The sequence below is a fragment of the Hylobates moloch genome, unplaced genomic scaffold, assembly GCF_009828535.3.
Source record: "Hylobates moloch isolate HMO894 unplaced genomic scaffold, HMol_V3 SCAFFOLD_5, whole genome shotgun sequence".
Classification (NCBI taxonomy): domain Eukaryota; kingdom Metazoa; phylum Chordata; class Mammalia; order Primates; family Hylobatidae; genus Hylobates; species Hylobates moloch.
Window position 1 is genome coordinate 33531746 of NW_026652280.1, and position 23954 is coordinate 33555699.

Consider the following 23954-nt stretch of genomic DNA (forward strand, 5'->3'; position numbering starts at 1 on the left):
TAACAGCTAATTGTTACAATAATAATAATTGTTAACAATTAATTGTTATAATTATTTATAACTACTACATTGTTACAATAATTGTTAATAACTACTACAATTAATTGTTACAATTAATATTATAACATATTAACAATTAATATTGTAATAATATTAATATTAATTAAATAAAAATGATATCAATTAAATTAATTAATATTGATTACTATATAATAATTAAATAATACTGTAAGTAACAAAACACAGTAACAAACACTCCATCAGTAAATTGTAAATTTATCTAGTTTACCCTTCTCTCAGCTGGAAAAGCACAACAATAATAGAGGTAATGCTGGCAACCACAGCCAACATCTGAATAGCTACATGATATAACAATAACACTGAGGCTTACACATCCCTTTGGCACTTATACTGGCTGCATAAGGTTTCTTGGCACAGAAGTGTAGCTTTGTAGATGAGGTTTAAGTAATTTACCAGGGGAATCTAGAAAGTGACAGAATCCAGAATGGCTCCAGGGGGTGGTGAGGATGGGGGTCTCATACAACCCCTGTGTTTATGACTCATCAACCCTGACAAAAGGGCTGGTGGCTATCTGGGGAGATGGGCTAGTTCCCAGCACAGACACACTCTCCCTTTCTTTTCTGTCTGTTTATACAATCTCACTCATTATACCCATTCTCTCTATTTCAGCCAGATGGGTTTATTGGTGAGCATGCTTTGGATGTCTCTGCCTGTACGTCTTTATTTCAGTATTTCCCCACCTAGAAAGTCCTCCTTTTTCCTTGATGCCTAAGTAAATTCTCCCCATCCTTCCAAGTCCAGGTCAAATTTTCCTCTTCTTTTATTTCTCTCTTTCTTTTTTTCTTTTTTTTTTTTTTTTTTTTTTTTTTAACGCCATCTCGGCTCACTGCAAGCTCTGCCTCCCGGGTTCACGCCGTTTGCCTGCCTCAGCCTCCCGAGTAGCTGGGACTACAGGCGCCCGCCACCACGCCCAGCTAATTTTTTTTTTATTTTTAGTAGAGACGGGGTTTCACTGTTTTAGCCAGGTTGGTCTCGATCTCCTGACCTTGTGATCCACCCCCCTCAGCCTCCCAAAGTGCTGGGATTACAGGCGTGAGCCACCGCGCCCGGCTCCAAGTCCAGGTCAAATTTTCCTCTTCTTTTATTTCTCTCTCTCTTTTTTTTTTTTTTTTTTTTTAAGACAGAGTCTCACTCTGTCATCCAGGCTAGAGTACAGTGGTGCGATCTTGGCTCACTTCAACCTCCGCCTCCCGGGTTCAGACAATTCTCACACCTAAGCCTCCCGAGTAGCTGGGATTACAGGTGTGTACCACCACACCCAGCTAATTTTTGTATTTTTAGTAGAGATGGGGTTTTTCCATATTGGCCAGGCTGGTCTTGAACTCTTAGTCTCAAGTGATCCAGCCCACCTCAGCCTCCCAAAGTGCTGGGATTACAGGAGTGAGCCACCACGCCTGACCTTATTTCTCTTTAAAGGAAACATTGTACATACGACTTTAGTCTGAAGTCTTTCAGCTGGTTAACAATTAAAATGAAGCCATCTTGTCACTGGTAGCCCAAGCCCATGGACTCTCCCACCCTCAGATCCCCAGATGTGGCGAAATATTATATAATGAGCTCCTGATATGAGCAGAAAATGAGAACTATAAAAATAAGGTTAATCATACCTTAGAGGGAAGCTAGAGAGGATTAAATGAGATTATATTAATAGCTGCTGTTTACTGAAGGCTTACTCTATGCAAGCTACAGTGTGTTGTATATATTATTTAATTCTCATAAAAACTCTGTATGGTAAGTTTTCTCATCCTTATGTTATAATTGAAGAAATTGAGGTTCAGAGAGGCTATGGAACTTGCCTAAGTTCAGACAGCTAATAAGTGGTAGATACGGTTTCAAACCTAGAAAATTTGGGCCCTGGAATCTGCTATTAACCACTACACTGTGCCCGGTACAGTAGCTGGTACACAATATATAGTGGGTAAATGGTACCCACTGATCTAGGCAAATTCAATAACCATTACTAATATTGTTATATTAAGTGTAGAAGGCAAGTAGGGAATATATCATTAGCTTCCTTTTACAGATAAGAACACTAAAGTTTAGTGGGCTTTAAATGACTTGCCCAAGATGACAATATGAGTAAGTAGTAAAGCTGGGATTCCTACTGACTTCCTGTCTGATGTTTTTTCCACTTTACTTAATGGTCTCTTGAGAAAGTTGGGTGTATTCTCCGAGGAAGAACAGGAACTTGGCAGCCAAGTCAGTTCTCTTAATTGTGTGCTGCAATAGGATCCTGAGTAGGGAGGAGGGAAGCATGCTTGTGGAACACCTTTATGCCCAGAATTCTTTACCATTTGTAGATTAGCAGCTATACCTATACTCTGGGGGATCCACAGCCCTGGTGCCTCAGGACTCTGTACTCTTCCCCATAAGCTCCTGTACGTCCCATGGTCAACCTGCCCTGGCTACAGCTCTGTTTCCGGGACCCTCACTGTGGTCGGCTATGTCTCAGGACAGCCTTAAGAAGGACAGATTGCCAGGGTGGGAATGACAGATTCCTTCGTGCATTAGCTGGTGAAGTTGTCAAGCCATTATGTACCATATTAGTTTTTTAGGGCTGTTGGGACAAATTGCCTCTAACTGAATGGCTTTAAATAACAGAATTTATTCTCTCACAAGTCCATAGGCCAGAAGTCCCAAATCAAGATGTTGGCAGAATCATGCTGTCTTGAAGGCTTTATTGGAGAAGGTGTCCCATTCCTTTCTCTTGGTTTTTGGTGTCATCAGCGATCCTTGGCATGTCCTGGCATGCAGCTGCAAGACTCCCATCTCTTCCTCTATCATCCTGTGGTGTTCTTCCCCTGTGTCTTCACATTGTCTTTTTTTTTTTTTTTTTTTTTTTTTTGAGATGGAGTCTCACTCTGTCCCCCAGGCTGGAGTTCAGTGGCATGATCTCACCTCACTGCAACCTCCACCTCCCAGGTTCAAGCGATTCTCCTGCCTCAGCCTCCTAAGTACCTGGGACTACAGATGTGCACCACTACACCCAGTTAATTTTTGTATTTTTAGTAGAGACCAGGTTTCACCGTGTTGACCAAGCTCATCTTGAACTCCTCATCTCAGGTGATCCACCTGCCTTGGCCTCCCAAAGTGCTGGGATTATAGGTGTGAGCTACCATGCCCAGCCCACATTGTCTTCTTATAAGAACACTAGTCATATTGGATTAAGAGGCCACTCTAATCCAGTATGACCTTATCTCAACAATTACGTCTGCAATGACCCTATTTCCAAATGAGGTCACAGTCTAAGATGCTGGGGGTTGAGACTGCAACCTATTTTGTGGGAGGAACACCTGTGCCTAAAAGAATGTACTGGAAGCTGAGAGCAACATGGGAAATAGAGTATTGGGATGGGAGTTTAGACACCTGGGCAGCCTTCTAATCCTGGCTTCCTCGCTAGCCAGTGCTGATATTATTCAAGGCCCTAGACCTTTCTAGGTTCCAGTTTCGTAAGCCGTAAAATTTGGATTGTACGAGATGTCCTGTGAGAGCCCCTTGGATCTAATAACATGGGTCTTCCCAAGGAACTTGTCAGTCAGTTGAGGTGCTGTGAATGGCATATACAGTAAAATTGAGCAAAATATTTAAGTGTCAGGTTTCATGGCAAAAGGATTTCATCTCATCTGTTCACTCTGATTTTGGGGCAACCTGGAGCACTAGATTGAGGATCATCCTGAGGCTGCTTTCAGACCTGATGGAAAAGGCCATATCTGATGATGTTTGTCATGGATTGTTTTTCTTTTCTTCTTTTCTTTCCTTTTCTTTTTTCTTTCTTTCTTTTTTTTTTTTTTTTTTTTGAGACAGAGTTTCGCTCTTATTGCCTAAGCTAGAGTGCAGTGGCACAATCTCAGCTCACTGCACCCTCCGCCTCCTGGGTTCAAGCGATTCTCCTGCTTCAGCCTCCTGAGTAGCCGGGATTACAGGTGCACGCTACCATACCAGCTAATTTTTTGTATTTTTAGTAGAAACGGGGCTTCACCATGTTAGCCAGGGTAGTCTCGAATTCTTGACCTCAGGTCATCTGCCCACCTCAGCCTCCCAAAGTGCTGGGATTACAGATGTGAGCCACGACACCCAGCCTGTCATGGGTTGCTGAAGGGAAAATGGCACATGGATTATTCCTGGTCTCGGAATTTGGATAGAAGCGAGGTCAAAGGGAGTTGGGGTTTTTAAGGAGAGCTTTATGAAGCGTAGCCAGCTAAGTGCAAGAGGTGTGGTATTGCCTCTTCTGTTTCCTGTACTATTTTGTACATTTTCATCTGGCCTGTGTTACATGGTAGTAAACTAAAATATTGGTTTGCATCTCTCTCCTCTGCTAGATTATGAGCCCCACTAGGCAGGTCTCATATTTCAGTCATCTCTGTGTTCTTAGCACCTAGTACGATGCCTGGCACATGGTGGATGTTCAATAAATGACAAATTGATGATCAGATGAGACAGAAAAATTCGGATAGGTGGTAGGAGGGTGATCTAGTTAAAGGCCTACTTATTCAAGCGTGATTTCTGTGATGTTCTAGTAATTCCTTCATTGCCTGCCTGGACCCATTGCTTCCCATTTACTGGGGAAATACCCTCTCAACCTCAGTGGTTGTTCCCTGGTTTTATGAGGCTGAGATTCTAGTTTCACTTCCATTAAAGCTCCTTCTTTTCTCCAAAAAGCACACCATGATGCTTGCTGGAACTCATTACTTCCCAGGTTCTAGGAGAACATCTTGTTTCATGGGGAACAAGATGTGGCCTATGGTATGTTTAGATTCACGATGCCTTCCTCTTACAAGAAAGAGACTGAGTGAGTCACTTCTTGTCTTGGAAACAGCAAAAGATTCTAAAGAAATCTTAATGGATATAATTCTGAGAATAAAAAGATAAAATGCCTGTATATTACATATTTTTAAAAATGAAAATGGCCTGAACATCTTTTTACTTGTAAAAATATTAAATGTTCATTGTAGCATGTTATAAATTTTTATATAGATATAGTGAACAGAGATTCAGAAAGTTAGAAACAGTTACTAGGGAGTTAAGATGCATCTTTTTCTATAACTAGAGTCAGCTTCCGGTGCACTTTACATTGTCAGGAGCTGGAAAAACTTTAGAAGTAGAGTTGAAGAATAGAGGCCTGAGAAGAAACAGGTTTCTTGCTCAAACTGTAATACTGGGTACTGTCTAAGACCGGAAAGGCGTGAAGGAGAAATCACTTGCATGGTCTCAGAGCAAGTAGATAGGGCTGCCCACAGTACCAGGAGCACGATGAAGCCAAATCACATAACAGCCATGCAAATGCACCTCCACCAAAAAAGGAGGGAAGGAAGGAATGAAGAAAGATATCAAGGCAAAAGCAACCAAAGAACTAGAGCCCATAACTCAAGAACAAAGCCCATCCAACATCTGGATAACTGATCCCAAGTAGAAAATTTACCCAGAGGAATAGTGGAAGTATTCAGAGATGTAATACAGGAAAAATGTCATGAAAGGAAGGACTAAATAGATCTGAAGGGCACACTATGAACCAGGAAACTCTGGTACACAGTAATCAATACTGATTATGATTATATAAGGATCAATGTTAACACACATCCTGGCTAAGTTATTGAATTAAATAAAGAATTCTTCAAATATCCAGGAAGGAAAAAACAAGTTGTCTATACAGAAATAATCAGGGGAAATTTGGGATGGCCCCAGGCTTCTGTACAATGACAGAAGCCAGTGGAACAAGTTCAGCCAAGTTCTGAGGAAACATTTAAGAACATTCATTACACCAGTATGGTTGTCAGTCCAATATAAAGGCCACAGGTAAATAGTCTCAAATATGAAAGAACTCAGGGAATACCAACCCCCTTCCTGTCCTTGAACTATTTCGGCAAAAGATTATATAGTGATAAAATTTAGTCAAGCAAGAAATGAATCCAAATTAAAATCTTCAGGATGAATAATTATGGTAACAGGACAATTATTGAGCCTCAAATTCATTGTAATAAATAGTTCAGACTAAATAACTGGGGGAAATACGATTGGAGAACAGAATATGTTATACACAAATGAAACAAAATGTAAACAATATTGAGGAGGTGGAAGTACAACAATGCTCATTATCTAACACTTCTGGCATGTTGTCAAACATCTAAAATGGTCAAAAATAGAAACAAATTGTTAAAATGTTTTATTATCTCTATCCTCTTACTTTTTTTTTTTTTCAAACAAAAGCTGCCACATGTTTATTAAGACATTACTGGTTCTTAAGCACGGCTGGCTCTGTAAGTCATTTTCCATATATTATCACGCATTCGGGAAAGTTTCTGAGACGATATACCAAGACAGGCTTCTCTTGTGACTCAACTGGACTTCAAATAGTCTGTTTAGAAGTCTGAGTAATGGTGCAACCTATAATCAGGGCCTTGCCCTTTTCTTTCTTTCTTTTTCTTTTCTTTTCTTTGTTTTTTTTTTTTTTTTTTTTTTTTTTTTAGTCGGAGTCTTGTTCTTGTCACCGAGGCTGGAGTGCAATGGCGCAATCTCAGCTCACCACAACCTCCGCCTCCTGGGTTCAGGTGATTCTCCTGCCTTAGCCTCCCAAGTAGCTGGAATTACAGGCACCTGCCACCACACCAGGCCAATTTTGTATTTTTAGTAGAGATGGGGTTTCTCCATGTTGGTCAGGCTGGTCTTGAACTCCCAACCTCAGGTGATCCACCCGCCTTGGCCTCCCAAAGTTCTGGGATTACAGGTGTGAGCCACTGCACCCAGCCGGCCTTGCCCTTTTCATTTCCCAAGGCAAAGTATCCACCTCTGAGAGAAAATTCCGTGACATAAACATGAGAAATAGTTTTCTTTTTAATGACTGGCAAGTTTGAAATACTGTACAGGAAGGAAGATGAACCAATGACTGCTTCTTTCATTTTTCCTGAAGCAATTGCCAATATTTCTGTAGTAGGATTGAATGTCAGAGAAGTAACACCTGTAACCAAGTTCATTATAGCTTTTATTGGCTTTGGGTTTGTTTCTTCGAGACAAGAATCTTGATTATTTATATTTACTACTCCACAATTAGAACCACAAGCAACTGTCCATTCCTAGATGTGGCAATGCTTAATCCATATAAACTGCCTTAATCAAAAAATCTGTTAAGGCACCTCCTTGAGTTCACATCCCAAACATAAACTTCTCCATCCCCGAAGAGGCATATACTTTCTTACTATCTGAAGAGAACGTGGATGCTGCAACCCTTCCATTAATTTTCATGCTTCCAATCAGTACTTTGGTCTTCATCGATAGCAAATGCAAATACCCAGCAATGCCATTTATGAGCAAGAAGGACCCATCTGGGGAGACATCTTCAAAGCTCCTCACTATCTTCTTTCAAACCTCTCACTTGATGCACAGGAATTAATTTCCAGCTAGCATGTCATAGACATAAAAAACCTTGCTGTGAGTACTCACGGCTAAAACTTCTTCCCCACTAGCACTAAAACAAGCCTTAAAGTTTGGAAACCTTTCCAAACAGGTGCTCTGGATTTTAGGATTTGTTCTTCCACCGACCTGAAATAGTGATACAGGTTATCTAATCCAGCGACCATCACAATCTGTGCACAAGGATGGAACTGCACAGATGAGATCTGAGCAGCAGAAAGACGTTCAGCATTAGTATGCTGGCAGTTCTTCATCTTCAGGATTCCTCTTGGAAGAGAAGTTGATGTGGATATGAAATTCCCAGTCCTTTGCAACAAAGCATCTTCATCCTCTTCACTTTCATCATCTGAAGTTGTTTTCCGCTTATTAGTCTCTGCCCAGGCAGGTACTCCTCCCACGGCATGCTGGAATTCTTCTTAAAGTTGCTTCTTAAGTTTGTCTTTCTAAAGTTTACTTTCACTAGCGTTTTTCATCATTATCTTTCCGAAACCGATTGTTCATCACGTCAACCATTTCCTCATCTTCATCTTCTTCATCCACCCAAACTGGCTTCTTTTGAGGTGCACAATTATCTTTTGCTTCATTCTCCGCTTCTGAGTCTCCCGAGTCTTCATGTCCTTGAACCCGCGGACCCCGCAGACGCCGCAGCAGTGCGTCCTCGTCGTCCTCGACGTCGCCGAAGACCAGCTCCTCCAGGCACCACTCCATAGCCGGTTTGTCCTCTCCAGCGTCAGGCGGTTCCGCTGCCAGAGCCGTCCGTCCTCTTCCCCCGCCGCGCTTGGCCGGGCCGGCGGTTTCCGCTGGGATGAAGGAGCAGCCTTTTGGGGCGGCCCGCCCGGCCCCGCTCCGGCTTTCCAGCCCGCCCTCGTTCCGGGCTAACGCTTCGGCTTCGCTCCGGTTCTACTGTCCAGTTTCATTCAGCTCCTCAGTTCCCGCGGCATCGTTAGGTTTAAGGACAAACGCAGGCGCTCACGTGGAACCTCACTGCGCATGCGCGCCTCTTTTCTTTTTGAGACGGTGTCTGGCTCTGTTGCCCAGGCTGGAGTGCAATGGCGCGGTCTTGGCTCACTGCAACCTCCGCCTCCCGGGTTCAAGCAATTCTCTTGCCTCAGCCTCTTGAGTAGCTGGGATTACAGGCACGTGCCACCACGCCTGGCTAGTTTTTATATTTTTAGTAGAGATGGGGTTTCACCATGTTGGCCAGACTGATCTCGAACTCCTGTCTTCAAATGATCCGCCTGCCTTGGCCGCCCAAAGTGCTGTGATTACAGACGTGAGCCACCGTGCCTGGCCCTCTTACTTATTTTCATAAACTTTTTTTTTAACCTCAGAAAGATCTTTGAGGAACTAATTTTTCCTATGGTAAAGAAACTATTATTTCAATTTTAGTAATTCTTTCAGCTTCACTTCAGTTTTTTTTTTCTTCTGTGAAGTTAAAATCAGATTAAAATTTCAATTTTTATTTACTTATTTTATTTTAGACAGGGTCTTACTTTGTCGTCCATGCTGGAGTGCAGTGGCACAATCACGGTCCACTGCAGCCTCAAACTCCCAGGCTCCTACCTCCGCCTCCCGAGTAGCAGGGACTACAGATGCATGCCACCACACCCAGCTAATTTTTGTATTTTTTTGTAGAGACAGGGTTTCCCGTGCTGCTCAGGCTGGTCTCAAACCCTTGGGCTCAATCGATCTGCTCACCTTGGCCTCCCAAAGTGCTGGGATTATAGGTGTGAGCCACAACACCAGCCAAAGCTATTTTTAAAAGACATGTAGCATATGGTCTTATTCTTTTTAAAAAATTTTTAAAAAATATTTATTTATTTATTTATTTATTTTTGAGACGGAGTTTCGCTCTTGTCGCCCAGGCTGGAGTGCAATAGTGCGATCTCAGCTCACTGCAACCTCCGCCTCCTGGGTTCAAGTGATTCTCCTGCCTCAGCCTCCCAAGTAGCTGGGATTACAGGCATGCGCCACCATGCCTAATTTTTTGTATTTTTAGTAGAGGCGGAGTTTCACCATGTTGGCCAGGCTGGTCTCGAACTCCTGACCTCAGGTGATCCAACGCCTTGGCCTCCCAAAGTACTGCGATTACAGGTGTGAGCCATTGCACCCGGCCATTTGGTCTTATTCTTTAAAAATTATTTGTTGCATACATCTGTTCATCCTTCCTATTTGTATTACACCTGCAGAAAGAAATCCCTGTTACAATCATCATCAAATATTAATACTAATTAGTTTTAGTTGGTGGAATTTTGGGTTGTTGGTTTTCTTCTTTTTACTTTTCCTTCCTATCATAGTGCGCTGCAGCCTTGAACTCCCAGGCTTAAGTGATCCTCCTGCCCCATCCTCCCCGAGTAGCTGGGACTACAGGTATGCACCATCACACCCGTTTATTTCATTTATTTATTTATTTAATTTTGTAGAGGCGTGGTCTTGCTGTGTTGCCGGGGCTGCTCTTGAAATCGTGGCCTCAAGTAATACTCCTGTCTTGGCCTCCCAAAGTGCTGGGATTACAGGCATCAGCCACTGTACCCATGCCCAGCCTGTACTTTTCTTCATGTTTATTTTTGAGTAATGAGCATGTATCATTTTAATAAATTGGATAAAATCATTATTTAGAAAAGACAAACAACAGGATGGGAGAAACTTTGTAACATGTGTAAGAATAAGTTGTACATACATAGTCTATAAAGAACTTCTACCAAATTAATAGGAATAAGGCAAAATGCTCAGTTAAAAAGTTGGATGATAACTTACAGAAGAAGAAATGCAAATAAACAATAAGCGTATAACAACGACACTAGAAATCAGGGAAATGAAAATTCAAAAAGAAGTTCTTTTTTTCAACCTTCCTCTCACACTGGTAGCAATTTTAAAAGATTATTTATATCCACTATGGGTCAGCATTCCTGGAAATGGGAGCTCCTGTACACTTTTTGTGGAAGTATAAATTGAGAAGACTTTTTTGGAGAACACTTTGGCACTATTTTTCAAAAATTTAAAATGCATTATTTCCCCTGACCTAGTAAATCCACTTTCTCAGGACTCTCAGAAAAACACTCTCAAGCTGGGTGTGATGGCTCACGCCTGTAATCCCAGCACTTTGAAAGGGTGAGGCAGGTGGATCACCTGAGGTCAGGAGTTCAAGACCAGCCTGGCCAACATGGTGAAACCTTGTCTCCACTAAAAATACAAAAATTAGCTCGGCATGGTGGCACACACCTGTAGTCCCAGCTGCATGGGAGGCTGACGCAGGAGAATCGCTTGAACCCGGGAGGCAGAGGTCGCAGTGAGCTGAGATTGTGCCACTGCACTCCAGCCTGGGTGGCAGAGTGAGACACTATCAGAGATGCCCGTGGATATATGTCCACAGATGTTCAGATGTTCATTTAGGTTTTTTCTTTTTTCTTTTCTTTCTTTCTTTTTTTTTTTTTTAGTGGTAGTGAAAACTGGAAATAACTCAGGAGACTTTGTACTACAGAGAACTCCATATTGTGAATGTGGTGGATCCCTATGTGCTGATAAGGAACATTCTATGTGATGTGTTACTAGGTGAAAAACAGGACAGCAAATAATAGAATGATCTCAATTACGTAAACATGAAAGTTACACACATGTGTGTATGTGAGATATGGGCATGTAAATGCAGAGAAAAGGGACTGGAAAGCTAACTACCAACCTTGGCAGTGGCTGCCCCTGGGGAGAGCAGTGGCGCTGGAAGAGAGTGGGAAGTGCTGGCATGTTTTAGACTGTCTACCTTTGTGGTGTTACAGTCTTTTACCGTGAGGATATATTCATTTATTACTTACATAACTTTTTTAAATCTGAAGAAAAACGTAGGGTAGATGAGCCTAAATCACTCTGTCCTAATCGTATGGTTTATATAAGGCTGGGCTGGGACAAGAAGTGGAGATGGTGACAAAAAGCAGTGGGGAGAGGGGAAGGGGAAGGAGGATGTTTAGTGCTGTGACCGACCCTGCAATGCTGAGTAACAATCAGTGTTTTCATAGGGCATGCTGACTGCAGAGTTTCTTTCCTGAAATTCCCCTTCTTTTGGTACAGTTTAGTTGCGTATTTGAATTGCTTGTGAACGAAGGGCTCTATAGCATGGTAAAGGGCACTCTTAGAAAAGATGGAGGAGGGTTGGGCATTTCTTATTCCACTTAAACAAATGTTCAGTTTTACTGTAATGTTCACATAATGTCCATGTTAGGGACTTCCAGCTGGAGGAGACCATCATAGAGATGAGGGCCATCAATCTTTTTACAGTTGTTCCCTATCATACAGAAGGAGTCTTGCGTTTTACAGAATGGTGTTGTATCTGAGCTTCTATGGTCACAGGTGCAGTTTTGCTTTCCAGGGGAGGTCATTGTGTCTTAACAAAGAGTCAGCTCTGAGAAGGACCCATAACCCTCTCTTCTGTTCCCCTAGGGCAGCAATTGAAGAGAGATATGGCAAAGATCTGCTCAGCCTCTCTAGGAAGAAGCCGTGTGGACAGTCTGAAATCAAGTACGTATCAAGTTTTTTTCTGGTTTCCAGGTTGGTTAATAATGCCCGGGAGCCCCCTCGCTTCAGCAGACAGAGTTACCAGGAGGTTGAAGTGTGCTGGCTGAAAAAAAAATTTTTTTTGAAGATGGGATCTCACTATTTTGTGCAGGCTGGGCTCAAACTCAAGATCCTCAGTCACGTGCAGTGGCTCATGCCTGTAACCCCAGCACTTTGGGAGGCCGAGGTGGGTGGATCGCTTGGGCCCAGGAGTTCAAGACCAGCCTAGGCAACTTGGCAAAACCCTATCCCTACTAAAAATAGAAAAATTAGCCAGGCGTGGTGGCCCGTGCCTGTAGTCCTAGCTACTTGGGAGACTGAGGTGGGAGGATGGTTTGGGCCCAGAAAGTAGAGGTTGCAGTGAGCCGAGATTGTGCCACAGCATTCTAGCCTGGGTGTCAGAGCAAGACTCTGTCTCAAAAAATTAAAAAAAAAAAGATCCTTGCATTTCAGCTGTCCAAGTCACTGGGACTACAGGCGCGTGTCACTGTACTTGGCCTGAAAAAAATTATAATTTTTTGCTTATTTTCAATTGTGAAAAATCAAGACAAGCAGAAAAATGGCTAAAGTGGACTATGAAGCCACAACCTGTTATTAATACCTTCTAAGTTTTTCTTGAAGTTTTTTTATATGTACACCTTTTCATAGGTAGGATTATATTATATATATTTATACTACAAATTTAATAGTAGGGCTTCCTGTGTGTGTGTATGTGGGTGTGTGTATTGTATGTGAGTGTTTTTTAGGAGCAAGAGAAGACAAGAGGAAGGTCAATGTCCTATTAGTTCGCATTAGGACCTCTGAGGGGACATAGACTTCTGGGCGTCTCTGCAAGTGTTGATAGCAGAGATGCCCAGAGTTCTGTGTTGATATTATTTTATAATATCTATCCTAAGTAAAATACCTATAAAATTATATCTGTAAAATTATATATAAAATATAAAATTATATGTATATTTTTTGGTTTGTGATAACTATAGGAGATTTTGCACCATTTTAAAAAAACTTTTTTTTTTTTTTTTTGAGATGGAGTTTTGCTCTTGTTGCCCAGGCTGGAGTGCAATGGCGCTATCTTGGCTGACCACAACTTCTGCCTCCTGGGTTCAAGCAATTATCCTGCCTCAGCTTCCCAAGTAGCTGGGATTACAGGCATGTGCCTCCATGTCCGGCTAATTTTGTATTTTAGTAGAGAAGAGGTTTCTCCATGTTGGTCAGGCTGGTCTTGAACTCCCGACCTCAGGTGATCCACCTGCCTTGGCCTCCCAAAGTACTGGGATTACAGGCATAATCCACCATGCCCGGCAAAAATCTTTTATTTTAAGTTTAGGGGTATATGTGCAGGTTTGTTATATAGGTAAACGTGTTATGGGGATTTGTCATACATATTATTTCATCACCCAGGTATTAGGCCTGGTACCCATTAGTTATTTTTCCTGATCCTCTTCCTTTTCCCATCCTCCACCCTCTAATAGGCACCAGTGTGTGTTGTTCCCCTCCACGTGTCCATGTGTTCTCATCATTTAGCTCCCACTTATAAGTGAGAACATGTCGTGTTTGGTTTTCTGTTCTATTTTAGTTTGCTAAGGATAATGGCCCCCAGCTCCATCCATGTCCCTGCAAAGGACATGATCTCATTCTTTTTTATGGCTTCGTAGTATTCCATGGTGTATATGTACCGCATTTTCTTTATTCAGTCTGTCATTGATGGGCATTTAGATCAATTCCGTGTCTTCCTTGCATCATTTTATAATTGTAAATATAAATAAATTTAAACAAAATTTAAATTTTATTTAAATATTAAATAATATTCGATTTAAATAAAATTTCTGTACCATAATTTTTAATTTTTCAGTCATTCATTTAATACATTGAGGATACAGAAATGACCAGGTCATGGTGCCTACTTTAGCAATACACTCCGTCTTACACAAAGCTGGTTTCCCTGGTGTGCTAGGGCAACTCACACTTAGAAGGGTTTCATAATTGGTTTAATGCCCTGCTATCACCATTCTGAAATTTTTAATAATTTATAAACAAGGGGTCTCATGTTTTCATTTTGCAGTAGGACTCACAAATTATGTAGCCAGTCCTACTCATTTGGAAATTTCTAGATTCCTTCCCCAACATGTTGAGGGAGGGTTTGGAGAAGGAGGTCAGGCTTTCTCTTTCCGGACCTAACCACATAACATACTTTCCTGTATCCTGCTCTGGCTGTGCTATCCACAGCTTCAGAGATGCACAGAGGTCTGTGTCCCCTCAGAGGCCCTAATGGGGACACATAGGACATTGCCCTTCCTCTTGTCTTCTCTTGCTTCTAAAATAAGCACACATACAACACACACACACACACACACACACACACACACACACACACACACACACTCTCTCTCTCTCAGACTACAAAGAAATGTATTGAACTACTGAAGAGGAAAACATTAGGAGATATTGAAAGTATTAATAGTTATATAAACCTAAAAATCTTGTTACCCTCAGACATAGGAAATTAGTACAAGGAAGATTTATTTTTCATTGGTTAATTATATATTTTTGATGTTTTAAATGAAAATTTAAAAATCACAGAAAAGTAAAAAAAGAACATAATAAATAGCTATATACCCATCACCTAGATTTTACAGTTACTCATATTTGTCACCAAGATTTTACAATTATTAACAATGTAAATGCTTTAAATTTAAATCTGGAATCAGCTATTTCTCCAAGAATACTTCGTTCCGTTCCTTTTCGTGATTAATTGTATTTAGAAACCAAATTTTCAGTTCTTTTTTTTTTTTTTTTTTTTGAGACAGAGTCTCGCTTTGTTGCCCAGGCTGGGGTGCAGTGGCCTGGCTAATTTTTTGTCTTTTTAGTAGAGACAGGGTTTTACCACGTTGATCAGGCTGGTCTTGAACTCCTGACCTCAAGTGATCCATCCACCTTGGCCTCCCAAAGTGCTGGGATTACAGTCGTGAGCCACCGTCTCTGGCCCAAATTTTCAGTTCTAATGTTGATCATTGTCACAGAGGCATCATTGTATGTAGGCCCTGGCAGGGAATGGATTTTAAAAGTGTGAGTTCATACTAATATTTCCAATTCTAATTTAACTTTATAGGGCTTTATATAATGCTTAAAATTTTATGTTTATATTTCTTTCCTCTTATATTGAAGACCTGACAATATTAGTATAATTATTTGCTTTATTTGTTTATATATATATAAATTTTTAAAAAATAATATCAGTGTTGCTACTAACAATAAAACTTCTAAATAGAGCTTAACATTTCTTTGCAGTTCCTTTTGATCTTAGACTATAGTAGGTCACTTAAACATTTATTTTCTCTGTGTGATTATGTTACCAATTTTATTTATAGTTAAGTTTATTTGTTTCTGTTTGTTTTAAATTATAGGGATTGTTTTCTTTTTCCTGTCTGATTTAGTTTTATTTTTTGAATATGTAAAACATTTGCATGTCCAAGGGTCCAAATTACATCAACTTAGACAAGTTTCACTGTAATTAAAGAATGGTTTAGAACATTTTATGGAAGATAAGTGGGTCAATTGAACAGAAAAACTTTTTCATTTATAAAGAAAGCATAAGCCATTGGCAATATACCCAAAAACTTTTGAGGTGATGTGATGGAAAACGGCCATATTCTCTCTACTACTTCTTGCAAAAGATATTTAGCAGAATGAATCTGACCCAAAATGATATTTCTTATGTCATTACATATTTGACGTTTGCCTTGTTACTTGGTAAATTCCGACAGACTGTAACACAGTTCTTTTCTGTTGCTTGATAAAAGCCAGTCAGTTTTCCTTCTAAGAGTATACCTCAGAGAGGAAGTAGTCATAAGATAGGAGAACTGGGATTGTTTCCAAGGCTGAAATGAAACGCTGTTTAGGTGACTTGCTTTTTGTCACCCCATGACATGATCTTTAGGAAGATGTTCTAGATGACAGTGGATGATTTTTTTTTTTTTTGAGATGGAGTCTCGTGAGCTCTGTCACCCAGGCTGGAGTGCAGTGGCATGATCTCGGCTCACTGCAACCTCTGCCTCTGGGGTTTGAGCAATTCTCTGCCTCAGCCTCCTGAGTAGCTGGGATTACAGGCACTCGCCACCCTGCCTGGCTAATTTTTGTATTTTTAGTAGAGACGGGGTTTCACCATGTTGGCCAGGCTGGTCTTGAACTCCTGACCTCATTATCCACCCGCCTCAGCCTCCCAAAGTGCTGGGATTACAGGCGTGAGTCACCACGCCCGGCCGGATGATTTTGCTTATCCAGGGACTAGCTAGGATTTTCCACCTCATTGGCTACCCTGAGAGACTCAAGCCTATGATGGAACCTGTTAGGACTTAAGGCCAACGTGCTTTTTAAAAGAGTTGTAGAATAGTTTCCTTTTCCACAGTGAGGGAGAACACTGTGGAGAAGAGAGGGTGAATGTTGTTAGGCCACCATTCCCATGGTTCAGATTCTATTCCTGGAATGTCATTTTGTCCTGAACACGAGGAATGGCAATGAAGTGATGATGGGAGACAACAAAGCTGATGACAAAGGAAATGAAGATGGGGCTGCTCTTTTAGGGGCCCTTCAGTCAGTCACTGTGGTGGCAGAAAAATTTTAAACTTGGGACAGACAATTTAGCTGTAAGGCTGGCCTTTCAACCCTATGACTCACTACAGGGAGGGAATTCCAGTTGTATCTCCTATCATACCCGTCTTTTTTTCCTGTTCTTTGAAGACAAATAAGCATCACTGAAGAGTGGATTTATTAATTTCAGTTGACCATTGGTGCATTTGTTTGGATATGGACACTTTTTATTTTGATTTTTGTTTTTGAGATGGAGTCTTGCTCTGTTGCCCAGGCTGGAGTGCAGTGGTGCAATCTTGGCTCACTGCAACCTCTGCTTCCGGGGTTCAAATGATTCTTGTGCTTCAGCTTCCCAAGTAGCTGGGATTACAGGCACGTGCCACCACACCTGGGTAATTTTTGTATTTTTAGTAGAGAAGGGGTTACACCATGTTGGCCTGGCTGGTCTTGAACTCCTGACCTCAAATGATCCTCCCGCCTTGGCCTCGCAACGTGCTGGGATTACAGGGGTGAGCCACTGTACCCGGCCTCAATATGGACACTGTTATAATGCATTGTACTCCTAGAAAAATTGTATCATAAGATGGGTAAAGTGAATGGAGAATATGCAGTTAGGCTGTCATGCTTAATGTATTTGTAATAACTGGCGCAAATGTTCATGTGAGAAAAGGCAGAGAGAAATAAGAACCTTTGTTTTGAGATAAATAGAGTGGGAAAAGTGAGGCAGCTGAAAGAAGGGGCCACTTGGAAAACACAGGGCCTTTAATTTCTAAAATAGTAGAATTTGCCATATATACATACATATATAAAATGATGCATGATCTTATGCTGCTGTGGTAGGGGACCATGAGTTTACAAAATCTCAACCCTGTTTGAGTAGGTTGAGTGAGCACAGTCCACAGTTCCATGAGATCAGCCTCCATGAAAGTAGCAGTGAGCAAGAAAATTATCAGGGCCAAGGCACCTCCAAGGGACTTCACTTAAGGAAGTGTAGGTTGGGGGAGAACTAAAATAATGGGCAAAGGGGAGTTGATTAGAAGAGAGAGGATGGGGGAGGTTGAGAGAAGTTATGAAAAATGAGTCACAGTCTTCCATATCCACAACATAGTAGACTAGATATTGGGAAAGCCCTCCCATTGTAAAACACTTAAAATGCTAGTTTAAAATATATTTTAATAATTTAAAATAAATATATGGCTATGCTGTCAAGAAAGTAAGGAAAATCCTTACAGGCCAAAGATGAATCAAAGGTGTCTTTCAGTGGTCACTTAGCTCTCTGGATTCAAGCTTTTCTTCATCTCTTAAATCCCAGAGAAAGCCTAGAAACCCAAAGATAAATGATACCTTAATGAAAGGCTAAACCAGAGAAAAAAATCTCAATAAAAGATATCAAGTCACGCCTGAAATCCTAGCACTTTGGGAGGCCAAGGCGGGCAGCTCACTTGAGGTCAGGAGTTCGAGACCAGCCTGGTCAACATGGTAAAACCCTGTCTCTTCTAAAAATACAAAAATTAGCTGAGCGTGGTGGTGAGCACCTGTAATCCCAGCTACTCGGGAGGCTGAGGCAGGAGAATTGCTTGAACCCAGGAGGCAGAAGTTGGGTGCATAGGTGACAGAGTGAGACTCTGTTGCAGGAAAAAAAAAAAAGATATCAATGAAAGATACCTCTCTAAGCGTTGATTATGAATGATGGGAGCGGTTGCATCTCCTGAGAATCTGTAATTACAAGCTAGTTCTCTTGCAGATTTGGAGCTCCAAAGTACCAAGTTTCATCAGAGTGGTCTGAAGAATCCTAAGCTAAAAATTTAGTTTAGAGTGGTCCTGGGTGTCCACAGAAGCAATAAATAGCAGAATTAGACATGCAAAGACTGTAGATACTAGAACTAACAGATCTAAAAAACAAGTATATATATATATGTTTAAAGAAAATAAAAGAGTGAATTAAGATTATGAGTAGGGTGACTTTCAGAGGTATCCAAGAAATTTTGAAAGGGAATCAGATGGAACTTATATAAATAAAATAGGAAATACTTAAAATAAAAACTCAGTAGATGAGATGCATTAAGTAACATTTTAACTATAATTGAAGAGGGAATTCAAAAATTAGAAATGAAAAAATCAGGAGAGGCTGGGGACAAGGTTTGGGGAAATGTTGATCAAAGGATACAAAATTTTGGTTAGGAGGAATAAATTCAGGAGATCTATTGTACAACACAATGACTATAATAATAATAACAATGTATTATATTCTTGAAAACCACTAAGAGAGTAGATTTTAAGTGTTCTCATCACAAAAAGTGTAAGTACATGAGGTAATACATATGTAACTTAGCTCTATTGAACCATTCCACAATGTACATATTTCAAAACATCATTTTGTACATGATAAATATATACAATTTTTATTTGTCAAGTAAATAAATACATTTCAAAAAAGAAAAGAAATTATCTGGAATTCATCACAGAAAAAAAAATCAGAGGTTAAAAGTAAAGAAAAATTAAGAGACATGGAGAATAGGATGAGAAGGTCAATGCTGAGTTCCAGAAGAGAGAATAGAAATAATGAGAAGACATTTTTAAAGCAACAGAGCTTGACAATTTTCTAGAATTGATGGGAGCCATAAATCTTCTGATTCAGGAAGCAAAATTAATCCCAAGAATGATAAATTAAAAGGAAATTCACAAGTACACAAGAATAGTCAAACTGAGTAAGATCCAAGTTAATGAAAAAGTCCTAAAGGCATCCAGAAAGAGTGATTACCCACTAAGGAACATTTATTACAGCAACAGCTGATTTTTTCAATAGCAATGATGAAGCCAGAGACTACAGAATTATGTCTTTAAAATACTGAGAGGAAATAGTTATCAACCTGGAAAAATTATTTTTCTTGGAGAAATTATTTTTTGAGAAAGAAGGAAAAATAAAGATGTTATCCAACAAAAAATTAGAGTTAACTATGAGCAGATCTTCAATAAGGGAACTTCTAAAAAATATACTTCAGGAAGAAGGAAAATAATCCAGGACAAAAGGTCTGAAGTGCAAGAAGGAATAGTGAGCAAAGAATATGGCACATATGGATAAATCTAAACAGTTTATAAATAAATGGTATCAATGTCAACTTGGGTGATTTAAAAAACAAAATGGAGCCAAAATATTGGACATTAAAAGCTTATAACTTGTTAGGAAGGATAATCAGAGTTAAAGCATTCTTAGGTATTTTATTGCTGAGGGTAAGTATAATATTAACCTTGAGTAAGCAGATTCTTCCCCTGTCAAGCCACCAGATGAGAATGCAGCATGGGCAATACCTTGACTGCAGCCTGTGATACTCCAAGCACAGGATCCAGCTAAACTATATTCAGACTGGCAATCCACAGAACTGTGAGATAATAAATGTGTGTTGTTTTATGCTGCTAAGTTTGTCATGCAGCAATAGAAAAATGGATACAATTTGTTTAATGTCTGTCTCCTCCATTAGACTCTGAGGTCTGGGATGAGGTCTGTCTTGTACGATTGATTTACCAACATTTGACACAATGCCTGGCCCATGGTTTATGGTCAAGAAATATATGATTATTGACTAAATGAATGTAAATGAGTGAAAAAGGAGGCAGTCATGAGTAGGTTTGAACCCTTCCTTTGTTGCCTTGTATTCATATTTTGAATTGCCATACTTTATTTATTTTGAGATGGATTCTTGCTCTGTTGCCCAGACTGAAGTGCAGTGTTGCGATCTTGGCTTGCTGCAACCTCCACCTCACGAGTTCAGGTGATTCTCCTGCCTCAGCCTCCTTGCCATACTTTAAAGAATCACTGGTATTCTTATGAGAAAGGGATCATAACTCCTATCCTATCGTCAGAGAAAATGAAACACAAAGGGTTTTGGCATGTTGCTCTCCCCAAGTGAACAGTGAAGAATTTCTTGTGCCTGGGATTGAGGAAACTGGACTTAAGAAGTCTTGGTCTTTTGCTGTCTCTCTAGCTCATGGGGAAAAATTGGTCTGTAGGTTCTTAGTTAAGATACAGACAGAGAGAAGCATGCAAAGGCATTATAATAAGATTGTGCAGAGAATTTCCAGAACTGAAATTATATATGTGCTTGTTTTTTTAGCACCCTGAAGCGGGCCCTTGAAGTCTTCAAGCAGCGTAAGTGTTTTTTTTTTTTTTTTAATATATTCACTGCCCTTGACAAGCCCTGTGTCTGTCGTCAAAGGTGTGTTTTAATTTGAACAGCAGTTTCATAATGGGTGAAAAAAAATTAGAGCAACTCCTAAGGTGAGACAAAGCTCTGCAGGCTTGAAATGAGCTGGAGAACCTGCACACCTGCACATCATGGTGTGTGTTTGCCTTACTCAGAGCCATGCTTCTCACACTTGCATGAGCATCAGAATCACCTGGTGGGCTTGTTATTGACACAGATTCCTGAGACCCATCCCCAGAGTTTCTGATTCAGGAAGTCTGGAGTGAGGCCTGGGAGTCTGCGTGTCTCTCGTGTTCCCATGTGATGCTGAGGCCACTGGTCCAGGGACCATGCTGGGAGAATTGTTGCCTCAGAGAATCGTCTATACTTAGTTCTAACTCGGAGACACTGTCATCCAAGTGCTCCTCTATATCCCCACCTGCCTCAGCCAGAATGTCTACCAACCTAACCCCTGGTATGTTCTTATGCTCAGTCTGGTTTCCTTCTCCCAGAGCCACCTCTGCAGGGCTTCAGACTTTGGGACCCTGTTGTGACTGTCTTGCCATTTCTCCCAGATCACCAAACATTTGTATCCAGAATAAAGTTAATTACAGTAAGCATCGAAGGAAATATTGTCATGATTCCCTCTCCTCTTACTCTAATCTGCCTGTGGCCCCACCACTCACCTGGAACTGCCCTCTCCAAGGACACCAGCCCTTTGGGTCACTAAGTTTAGGGGACAATTTTGGGCCTCTTCTAGCTTGACTCTTCAACAATATTCAGCACTGTTGTGCATTTCTTTCTTCTGGAAACCTGCATCCCTCTGACTCCCTTGGATTCTTCCTGCTTCTCTGGCTATTTCTCTGTCCCTTTCCATATTGCAGGTCCTCAGAGCTTGGTCCTAGCCCTTCTCAGTCTGCCTAGAAAAACATCCTTGTCCCTGACACCAGCTATCACCTTTACATAAAGAATGTACATATCCATATTTTCAGTCCAGAACTCTCTAAGGACCAGAACTTACATCCTGTTGCCTACTTAGTGTTTCTTCTTGGGTGTTTCAAAGGCACCTTAAATTCAAAATATTTGCAGCTGAACTCATGATCTTACAGGCTGATTGCCTAAGGAAGTTTGAGATCTGTTTATTTTTATTTTTTTTTAAGTCAGGGCATCACTCTGTCACCAAGTTGGAGTGCTGCACAGTCACAGCTCACTGCAGCCTCACACTCCCAGGGTTAAGCGATCCTCCAGCCTCAGCCTCCTGAGTAGCTGGGCCCACAGGCATGCAACACTATGTCTGGCTAATTTTTTTACTTCTCATAGAGATGGGGTCTCACTGTGTTGCCCAAACTGGTCTTGAACTCCTGGGCTCAAGTGATCCTCCTGCCTTGGCCTCCCAAAGTGCTGAGATTACAGGTATGAGACACTGCACTCAGCCATTGAGATCTGTCTTTTTAGAACCACATCCTGTTGACTCCTTAAGAATTCTTATTTATTTATTCTTTTCTTCCCAGGGTCAGGATGCCATGTCCTAGAAATTACCCCTTTTGGCCTGGTGCGGTGGCTCACACCTGTAATCCTAACGCTTTGGGAGGCCAAGGGGGGCAGATTACCTGAGGTCAGGAGTTCAAGACTAGTCTGGCCAACATGGTAAAACACCATCTCTACTAAAAATACAAAAGTTAGCCAGGCATGTTGGCATGTGCCTGTAGTCTCAGCTACTCCAGAGGCTGAGGCACGAGAATCACTTGAACTTGGGAGGCAGAGGTTGTAGTGAGCAGAGATCTTGCCACTGCACCCCAGCATGGGCGACAAAGACTGTTTAAAAAAAAAAAAAGATCCCTTCTTTGCTCCTCTCCTTCAGCCTCTTAAGAGGAGAAACCAGTGGGAGGTAGTTCCCTCCTGTTTGGATTTGTTTTCTGGGTTTGAATCGGGCATTCTAATTTTACCACACTTCTCGAGAATGGTAAAGGCTAATTTAGAAAGGAAATAGAAAGTCTTCGGAAATACCAATGTCACAATTGTCAGAGTTCATCTCTGTTGGGGTGAAGTTCTATTTCTCTTCATCTTTTTGAGGCTAAGGAGTCATTTTCTTCCTGTGTTGGTCATCTTTGCTTTTCTTGGTATGAGAAATTATTATTTATTGGTATGAGTCTGGAGGGGAAATGGAAGACATAAGTCATAGTACCCTCAGCATCCTTTCTTAATTTCTCAGTTCTCATTTCCACTTTGTGGCCTTTGGTTATAACTGCAACTTGGAATTCAGCCAACAGATTTTTATTTAGTTCCTATTATTCTAATGTGATGACAAGCAGAAGTTGGGCGATCCAGGGTGAGACCCTGGTACTTTGGTTTTCAAGGGGTCCTATCCAGTTCTAATATTCTTCAGGCCTGTTACTCAGAACCTGCCTCTAAAGCTTTCTGTTTTTCAGAATACCTGGCCCTTCCAAGCTAAGGATTTTAACATAGCATAGTGTGTTTAATGCTTGCTTAAAGTGTTTCTGTAGCTAGTTGAGTAGTTCTAGACGTTTGTAAATGTTAGCTAAATATTCATGTTAACTTTTTCATAGAAGGTGTCTTCTTCCCTCTGTAACTCGTCAATGAATACATTTCTCAAAGTATAGACAGTATCTTTTCACGTTCCTTATATGCACTGCAAAGCCAAGTATGGCGTGGCCCAAGGTCAAACCTCAGCATAGGCTGGGTCTCCTAAATAATTTTTTTGGCTTTACTTTACTTGTTTTCTTTTTTTCTAAAAAAATAAGTTTTATTTTCTTATTAAAATAATATATATATTATCTTAAAAATTCAAATGAGACAACTAACTGTAAAGAAGATAGTAAGCTCTGGAATTTTATTCTCAGTGATTGTCTCCAGACAGTTTAATGCAATTAAACATATATGTGTATTGTATATATGTGTTTATTCACATACATAAGTAGTATTATACCATGGCAGTGGTCCACAATTTCTGGGATGGGGCCAGATATGTTTTTATATTGTTTTTAAAATGAAAACAATCATTTTAAAATCGTGCTAGTAGTTTGGTATATATATTTCCAGACCTTCCTTTGTGCATTACAACTCTCTTTCTCTCTCTTTTTTTGAGATGGAGTCTCGCTCTGTTGCCAGGCTGAAGTGCAGTGGCACGATCTCGGC

The 23954-nt window shown here is 40.8% G+C and overlaps 1 protein-coding gene and 1 pseudogene across 1 annotated transcript in view; one reads left to right on the forward strand and one right to left on the reverse strand.

Annotated features, from left to right (window-relative positions):
* PSTPIP2 (proline-serine-threonine phosphatase interacting protein 2) overlaps positions 1-23954 on the forward strand; it is a 94935-nt gene that overhangs the window by 40907 nt on the left and 30074 nt on the right. The window contains exons 3-4 of the mRNA XM_032152408.2: positions 11917-11994; positions 20730-20764. Of these exons, the coding sequence (XP_032008299.1) occupies positions 11917-11994; positions 20730-20764 (113 nt within the window). The remainder of the gene's footprint in view (positions 1-11916; positions 11995-20729; positions 20765-23954) is intronic.
* LOC116468418 (U3 small nucleolar RNA-associated protein 18 homolog) lies at positions 6551-8426 on the reverse strand (annotated as a pseudogene).